The sequence below is a fragment of the Rattus rattus genome, chromosome 8, assembly GCF_011064425.1.
Source record: "Rattus rattus isolate New Zealand chromosome 8, Rrattus_CSIRO_v1, whole genome shotgun sequence".
Classification (NCBI taxonomy): domain Eukaryota; kingdom Metazoa; phylum Chordata; class Mammalia; order Rodentia; family Muridae; genus Rattus; species Rattus rattus.
Genome location: NC_046161.1, coordinates 114,383,004 through 114,392,297, shown reverse-complemented (window position 1 = coordinate 114,392,297; position 9,294 = coordinate 114,383,004). Strand labels below are relative to the sequence as shown.

At 50.6% G+C, this 9,294-nt stretch overlaps 1 protein-coding gene across 1 annotated transcript; it reads left to right on the top strand.

The window, feature by feature from the left end:
- The first annotated feature begins 548 nt into the window (after positions 1–548).
- Tmem158 (transmembrane protein 158) lies at positions 549–2,323 on the top strand. The gene has a single exon (XM_032911284.1). The coding sequence runs from the start codon at positions 830–832 to the stop codon at positions 1,685–1,687; it is 858 nt and encodes a 285-aa protein (XP_032767175.1). The 5' UTR covers positions 549–829; the 3' UTR covers positions 1,688–2,323.
- Positions 2,324–9,294: the final 6,971 nt, after the last annotated feature.

Here is a 9,294-nt window from a genome sequence, read left to right as displayed (position 1 = left end):
CAAATCTTGGGTGTCTATATGCACACTAGACTGCAGGTGTCCTGCCTAAGTGTCACTTGTAAGTAGGACTCTCAGTGAGGACCGTCAAGCATCCGACCTGGGGTATTTACATTCCCATTGCCCCAGCCAACACCAAAACTTTAGAATTCTTGGAATTTTTTTTAGGAGTTCTTCTCCTTTAAGAATACCAAATGTATCTGTCGTGCTGGAGACACATTAAAACCATCCAGATTCTAGATCTTTATCTTTCTGAACTCAACAGAAAGGTACAAGAGTCCTGTCTCTGGCTCCTGAGGTAGCCCAGAGACATTCTCCTCTTTCAGTTTCTCCTATTCAGAAAGGTGGTACTGATGAGCCCAAAGGAGATACATCGCAGGCTCTCCCTGAGCGTGACAAAGGAACTGTCTCACTCCTGGACTCCCACTGGGCTTCCCGCCCCCGGGGGTCCCCTCGCTCCGCCCCCACGCACCCGCCTAGTTCCGCAGGTTTTCAGTTCCCGCCCCTGCAAGTGGAGCCCCGCCCTCCCCAAGTCCCCCGGAGCCGTGGGCGGGGCGCGCGGAAGGCGGAGCCGAGCAGGGGAATCCTCTCTCGTTTCGCCGCGGGCCAGCAGAGCCTCCCAGCCGTCCAAGGGCCCCAGCTCTAGGGGGGTGGCGGAACCTCGACGAGCCGAGTCTGCAGAGGCTCCCGCGGCCCGTGAGCCAGTGTCGTCCCAACACGCTGGCAACAACCCGCCTCGGCCTTCCAGGCCCCGCGGTTCCCTCGCCGGACGGTCGCCAGCGCGCCATGCAGCCGCCGCCCGCCCCGCGCGCGTAGGCGCTCGCCACAGGCCATGCTACCCCTTCTCGCCGCGCTACTGGCCGCCGCCTGCCCGCTGCCGCCGGCGCGCGGCGGGGCCACGGATGCGCCCGGCCTTGCTGGGACGCCCCCAAATGCTTCGGCCAATGCTTCCTTCACCGGCGAACACTCCACCCCGCGTCTGCTGGCATCGGCGGCATCGGCACCCCCAGAGCGCGCGGGCCCAGAGGAGGCTCCTGCGGCGCCCTGCAACATCAGCGTGCAACGGCAGATGCTGAGCTCGCTGCTCGTGCGCTGGGGCCGCCCGCGGGGCTTGCAGTGCGACCTGCTGCTCTTCTCTACCAACGCGCACGGCCGCGCCTTCTTTGCCGCCGCCTTCCACCGCGTCGGGCCGCCGCTGCTCATCGAGCATCTGGGGCTGGCGGCCGGCGGCGCGCAGCAAGACCTGCGCCTGTGCGTGGGCTGTGGCTGGGTGCGCGGCCGCCTGCGAGCTCCCGCCGGGGCTCCCACCGCTCTGCCTGCCTACCCCGCCGCCGAACCGGGGCCGCTGTGGCTGCAGGGCGAGCCTCGTCACTTCTGCTGCCTGGACTTCAGCCTGGAGGAGCTGCAGGGCGAGCCGGGCTGGCGGCTGAACCGCAAGCCCATCGAGTCCACGCTGGTGGCCTGCTTCATGACCCTGGTCATCGTGGTGTGGAGCGTGGCCGCCCTCATCTGGCCGGTGCCCATCATTGCCGGCTTCTTGCCCAACGGCATGGAGCAGCGCCGGACCACCGCCGGCGCCCCCGCGGCCGCTCCTGCAGCCGTACCGGCGGGGACTACCGCCGCCGCCGCCGCCGCTGCTGCAGCAGCTGCCGCGGCCGCGGCCGTCACCTCGGGGGTGGCTCCCAAATGACCCCCGCTGCCCCGCGTCCGCGCTCTGTACGCGCTAGCACGCGCCTTCCTCACCGGAGACGCGGCAGGTGCGCTTCGTGCTGTCCTTAGTGTCCGTCCTTTTCCCGGGAGGGGACCGCAGAGAGGCCCAAATGAGGTGGGAAAGAGAGGTTTGTGCTGGAGTTCTGGTTCGGAAAAGCAGGGGCAAGCTCTCGGGCTGAAGGGTGGGATCCACGCGTGGCTCGAGGACTCAAGGGAAACGGGCTCTTTCCCCTGCGGCACTCCCTCCCTGCGCCCACAAGCCCTTTATTTATGGCAGAAAGTGACCAGATCCTGTGTATTTGTTTTATATATTTAATAACTGTTTTAAATGAAAGTTTTAGTAAAAAAAAAATACAAAACAAAAAGATTCAACTGCTAACGCTGTGATAACAGGAGCTCTTTGTATCTGAACGTAGTTGTACTTGAAGCTTGTTTTTTTTTTTTTTTTTTAAAGGGGGGCAAGGGAAGGATTTGACACGGATTTATTGTTATTGCTTACAAAAGAACTTTATGAATCTTTTCCAAGTCGATCTATTCAGTGACATGGCCTGGTGGGCGTTTCTTCTTGTATTAATGTGGTTTTCTGGCTTTTAATACAGACATTTTCCTCCAGAAATGTGTATGCTTCCTTTATTTGCTTTTGGGAAAGGGATCCAAGACGCAAATGAATCATGAAGAAATTCCTGAAAAGAGAGGCGCCATCTGCCTTCCTGGCTAGGACAGGTGAAATCTCTTTCAGAATGGTTACAATGGGGATTGCCTATCGGTTCGCTGGTCCCCAAAACACATACATCCTTCCTACTTGGCACGGGCTCACAGCTCTTGGCATAGTTTGTTTATACGCGGTGCTCCAGGAAAATCAATACATAGTCCTGTGAGCCAAGTGTCTTAGGTATGATGAATATACAGTATTATGTATGTGTTCTTACGTGTGCCCGCTCACTCCTGAATGCACTTGTTGGGGGGCGGGGGGTGAGGGTCAAGTGCCTTCTCTAGTCAAATCACTCTCCACCTTAGATTTTATGTTGGTCTCTTTCTGAATACAGAGCTGGCCAGCATCCTCCAAGACTATAAGTATACACCAAGATTGGCTTTTCACATGGATATTGGAGACCTGAACTCAGGTCCTCCTGCTACAGTAACCAGGCACCTTAATGAGCCATCTTCCCAGCCCTGGAAATGGCTGAGTGTAACACATAGATTGCATTTTGTTTGGTAACTTAAGCAGATGGCATGTTTCAAATGCTAGTATCGAATTCTGAGGTGTTTGTTTAGCAGTAACAAGGTTTTTGCTAAAAAGTAACGAATAGCTGTTAATCACAGGGTTTCTTCACTCCTCGTTTCTGTGGTAGCGTCTCTTAGTCTGTTACATGTTAGATTCAGATTCTTCCGAGTTTTCTGCAGAGCAAAGGTCTTTATGCAGCTTAATAGGAAAGTAAATTTAAGGCATTTAAATCCTGTAATCCCAGCACTAGGGAAGCTGATGTAGTTGAAGGCTATTGTGGATTACATAATGAGACCCTGTCAGAATAAAATAAAGACACTTTCCATTGCTCCATCTCATACCTGCTTTTGAAACATTGAACTTGTTCTAGAGCTATAGTTCTCAAAATATGGTTCTTGGGCCTATAACATCAGCACTAACTGGAGATGAAGCCACAGAAGTAGGAACCCTGTAGTTCCCGAAGGGATGCAAGTGCATTTCAAGTTTGTGGTGTGCTGTGTGTTTGCAGAAGGGATCTTCACCTGCATGTCATCTCTGTTTATCATGAGGTCTCTATCAAGTAAGCAGCTTTCTTCTCAGGAGTCGGAGAAGATGGTCATAGCCCCGTGGCCTTATCTGCCCTTCTGGTTCCTTGTGGTCCAGGGATGTCTCTGGCAGAAGCCAGGCCCTGAGAGTAGAGGGGGCTCTTTCTGTGTTTGGACACTGAAGATTCTCTGTGGCTACTGTGATGCACATCTGCTCAGATCACTGCTAATCTTTACATGTCACTAAACCAGGTAGTGTGGGGACTTCACTCCTTTTCAGGAACTGGTAATCACCAGAGAAGAGCAATAATTACTAATCTTGATCAGTTTTAATATCGTAGTGCTTGTAATCTTGTAATTCCTTAGGGCACATTGACTATTTTTGGTATTACACACACACACACACACACACACACACACACACACACACGAAAATAAACCTTTTACATTGGAGCTGGATAAATGGCTCAGCAGGGAAAAGCACTTACTATTCTTACCGAGGACCCAGGTTCAGTTTCCAGCAACCAAATGAGATCTCGTTCACAACCATCCATAATTCCAGTTCTAGGGGTTTTGACCACAGACACCAAGCATGCCCATTATGTGCTGACATACATGCAGGCAAAATACTCAATCACTATCAAATATAGATAAATATGAAATGGGGCAGTGGGGGGGTAAAGAATTGCTAGTGGAGAGTGCAGAGAGAGAGAGAGAGAGAGAGAGAGAGAGAGAGAGAGAGAGAGAGAGAGAGAGAGTCGACAGACAAGCTAGTAGAGAATAAGGACAGAGCCTGCAGGTCCCTCTGTGCTTTAAGTACAAATCACCCACTGGGTCTTTAATGAAATGTTTCTGTGGCTCTGAGACAGGAAAGGCAGTAATAGTGCTGTAGTCTATGGACTTGTGGGCATGAAACTTCAAATCGGAGTTTTACAGTCTCCTGGGGATAGCTTGGTTGTCAGTGATATGGTTAGGTCCTTGGGATAAACCACTGCCATGTTTACTACAGAGTTCTCTGTATTTGCCACCAGAGCAGTCTAGGCCCACTGGTATCTTCAGCTGAAGAGAGCTACCAGGCTTCAAGCCATTCTGCCTACCTCAGGCACCCCCTCCAATGAATGTTCAACCTGAGACATAGAGACCCAGCCCTTTACCTCCTGGTCCTGATCCTCAAGACTGACTCTCCACAGCATAGAGACTGAATTACCCCCCTTCCACTTTTTCCCTTCCACAGGTAAAAACCCAAGGGCCTCCCAGGCAAGCCTCCAGCATCTTGATCTCTGTTTTCAGCCTGTGTCTAAAATCCAGCCTCAACTGGTACGTTGCCTCATGACATGCAGGCCTCATCTACCCATCTCATGTCAGAAATTCTTGGTTACTTTTCTCACAGTTGTGACCAAAACCTTACAAGAAGCACTCTGAGGCAGGGTCTATTTTGGGGATACTGGGAGGGATGGGGACAAGGGCAGGTGCCAGCAGCCCAGACTCCTCCAGGTCTACAGAGCCTTTGGCTAGACTTTCACCAGTGCCTGGTAGAGCCTTTTCCACTCTCCCTGCCATGACTCACTGCTGGGTCTTTTGCCTCCAGTCTGTCCTCTCCAGGGTTCTCCTCTACCTGGTCTTCCCTAAGAGGCATTTGCTTTTCCCATCTGCAGCTCTGGTAGTTCCTTGTGTCCAGGGAAGGTAGCAGAGGAATTCTTGTGGTGACTGGTATATACAGATTTATTTCACTGAGCATGGTGGCACACACCCTTAATCCTAGCACTCGGGAGGCAAAGGCAAGCGAATCTCTGAGTTCAAGGCCAGCCTGGTCTATAAAGCAAGTTCCAGGACAGCCAAGGCTACACAGAGAAACTGTGTCTCGAAAAGCCAAATATATATAATATATTGTTAATTATATAATATAAATTATATAATATGTAATTATAAATTATATGTAACAACATGTTATATCGCTAAAGAAAATACTGGATAGAAATGTCTTATAATTGGATTTATTTTGGTTTCAGGTTTTTTGGTCCATCACAGTGGGAAAGCCATGGCCAGCAGTTCTATTCATATTGTATTAGGCAGGATGCAGATATGGAAGGGAACTATAACTGGGCTATATTTGCATACTCCCAGGACCTGCTCAGTCAGTCTGGCCCCACACCTCCTAAAGGCTCCATAACTTCCCCCAGACAGCACCAAGCGTTCAAACAGGGTAGGTAAGTTGGGGGCAGACACTTCCCATTCAATCCATAACAGTTTCTTAAGTAGTCCAGGCTGGCCTGGAATTCACTCTGTATCCCAGGCTAACCCAGAAAAGCTCCTCTAGCCTTAACCTTCAGAGCACTGGAATTGTGCCATCGAACACACTTTTAAATGTTCTGTAGCAGTGTGTAGGTCAGCCTCACGAAGTGCTGGAAAGCCAAAGGCCCAGGGGAAATGGAAGGGAGAGAGTGAATGGTCTTCACATCCTACGGGCTTCACACCTCCAGTCACATCAAACTCAGAGTGACTCCCCCAACTCCTGTCACAAGCTTCTTGCTTTCCCTTGTGAGATTTCAGATGAGTCCAATAAGGAACAGAATACAACCCTAGAGAATGACCCACTGGTGTGATTCATCTCCTCGAGTAATAACCACGGAGAAGATTGTATTGTCTGAGTTTATCTGATGTCGTGGGTATGAAAATTAATTTTGGGATACAATACGAAGGAGGGACATTGCATCCAAAGCCCTGCCGTGGGTAAAAGCTGTGGCCCTGGGACCCAGCTGTTGGGCTCCCAGAGGCTCATCCACACTGGGAGTAAGTTCAGGTCAGGCTCGGGGATTGCCAAGGATGGGCCAACGTGTTCAACACAATCTGGGTGTCGTCCATAATGGACCCTGACTTAGCTCCGGTCTCCTAGGTGCAGAACCTGAAGAAAGGTGTGCTAGGAAGTCTGTCAGGAGAAGTGGAGTGAATGAAGTATGACTGAGCAGAGAAGGAGTGGGTTCGAGCTGTCTCTCAGCTCATTCCAGCTTGAGTGTAGATGGCGTCACATTGTCTTGCTGTGAGGCAGGAGGGATGGCCTTTTGCATCCTCAGTGGCCACACCTTCACCACTGTAGGGCCCTGCTCTCCAGAGAAGGAGGCACTTGAAGGCTGTGAGCAGCCTACACTCCTCTTAGCCTCTGTGACAGCCCTCTAGACGGCGGGGTATTCACAACACTTGTGGCCTTACGTTGCACGTGTACGCTGTTCCCATCATGTTTGGGTGGGAACATGGGAAGCAATGCTCAAAGGTCCTCTGCTAAAGTGTCACCTCCACATCTATCCACAAGCCCCAGCTGGTGATAGGCCTGACCCTGTTACACCAGCTGTCCCCAGGGAAGTCAGAAGTCCCTGCCATTTGCTTCCAATAAAAGCCCTGGATCTCCATTACTTGCTTGATACACGAAACTCCACAGTGTTTGGGGGTTTGCCAAAGCCATCGGCGGACTGGCAATGCCACAAGACACCTGCTCTGCACCTGCCTTGCCGCTGCTGCACCAAGGGTAAAGCATCCTCCCCCTTCTCCACAGAAGGGGGGCCACATACACATGAGATGGCACCTGATGAAGAGGGGTCACTTCTCCTCCTTACTCTTTCAGGAACACAGACTCCACCTGAAGTTCATGGTCATGCTGCAAGATGACCCGCTACTAACAAGTGTAGAGATTCGGTCTGAGGAATGGAAAGACTCTGGAGAGTGGCGGTGGCTTCACAGCAAGAAATTGATGTCGCCAAACTGTGTGATTTTTTAAAAAGTTAAGCAGAAGGGTTGGAGAGATGGTCCTATGCTTGCACAGTGATCATCTAGAGGGCTGAGTTTTGTTTCCTGGTAACCATGCTGAGTTTGATGAACATTCGAGCTCTCAAGCTTAAAGTGAGGTGTCTGTGAGAAGGCCTGAGCACAGGCCCCCGGGACAGCACCCTTGCCAAGTTACCCTCCTTGTGTTCTCTCCCCTGCTCCTGTCTCCTATCCGCTCCCTAAGAGCTTTTCCACAGGGATTGCTCTTTCCATCTGAGTTTCTGAGGATCTTCTTCTCAGGACCCCAAACTCATGCCATGCAGAAACTCATCTATTTCTCATACCAGGATGTAAAAATAAGTTTAGGGCCCTGTAGCAACTCGTTTAAGGTTAGGCAAGCCCTAGAGAGCAGGGCTGGGACTCTGATGTCTGGCTGCCCGGTTTCAGGAAAGATAGGAAATGTCCTGCTCATAGTAGTGGCCTTCCAGGGATCTCCGAGGTCCTGACTTCCATGCCCGCTGAGGGGTGTGACGCAAGGGCCAAAGCACAAATCCCAGAGGGTCCTACCACCAGGTGGCGCCCTTTCCAGAAGGTTCAGGCTACCCTCATCGAGATCTGCAAGGAAGCAAATTGCTCTCATGGTTCAGCGCAACAGCTAGGAAAAGCCGGCCAAAGTGGGCCTTATGCCTTGTGTAGTTCTCCATTTGGGTGGGAGGGGGAAACACCAGCAGGATGTGCGGCTGACAAGGCTCACCTACACTCTCATAGCTCGCTACTCGGAAACCCAGATCCCACTCAGGGCAGCAAGCTAAATAAACATCACAACCCTTCACTAGGACCCAAGCACCCATTGTTGCCCAAACTCTGGCCTGTGTCCAGGGTCCTGGCCCTGGTGGCCCAGTGAAAGATGTCTCTCTCTGTCTCCATACCCCGTCCGTCTCCCCCCTCCCCCTCCCCCCTCCCCCTCCCCTCCCCCCTCCCCGGGCCCCATCCTGTCCCTCTCTCTCTTCCTCCCCTCCCTCCCTCTTCCTCTCCCTTTCCTTTCGCTCCCCGCCTAAACTGTATCTTAACATTTAAAAATAAATGTATCGCTATCTCTGGTAGCAGAGGCGAAGTTGAGCTCTGAATGCAGGTGATTCATGATAGGTGGATTGAGCGATGAGACAAGACAGGAAGGCATGGCAGGCGCAGTCTGTGAGAAGGACTAGCTCAAGCCCAGCCAAGGCTCAGACGCACACCCACCAGATGAGGGAACTTTCTTTTAGACAATCTCCTCCCCAGGATCCCAAAACTGGCTTGGTCAAATTAAAACCTCGGTATTTTTAAAGGCCACTACGTATCAGACGATTCTTCCAATTTCTTTCTCAAGATAGGTGTTTTGGTTCATAGGAAAACTACTGATTTTTAAAATGTTGTTCTTATATTCCCGCTACTCTGCTGAAACTTTTTTAAAATCAGATCTAAATTTTCTGGTTGAATATTTGTTTGAAAGTAGAGAATCTGCAGAGTTGTTTGACCTCTCCCTTTAGTATTCAGGTCTTTTATTTTCTGACACACATGTTGCTCTAATGTTGCCTATAGGTTGGTCGTACAGAGCCTTTATTGGTTGACGTATGTTCCTTATATTCCTAGTATCTTTGGAGAATTTAGCATGAATGGATGTTGAATTTCGTCAGAAGCCTTTTCTAGATCTGCTATGATGATCATGAAACTTTTGTCCCTGAGTCTTTACACGCTGAATTACTGATTTGCGTATGTTGACCAATCCTTATATACCTGGAATGAAACCACCTTAATCATGGTATAAAATATTTCATGTGTGGTTGAATTCAGTTCATAAGTATTTTTGTGAAAACATTTGACTTCAGGCTGGGGAATGTAGTTCAATTTCAGAGGGCTTGCCTATCAGACACAAGTACTGGGTTTGATTCCCCAGTCCTAAGCATAGTAACAGTAACATAAATAAAAGTGTCTCTTGGTTCACACCTGTACGATTTGGGACTGACAAGATGGCACAGTGATTGAAGGTGCTTGCTACCAAGGCTGATGACATGAGTTCAATCCCTGGGATTCTCCATTGAT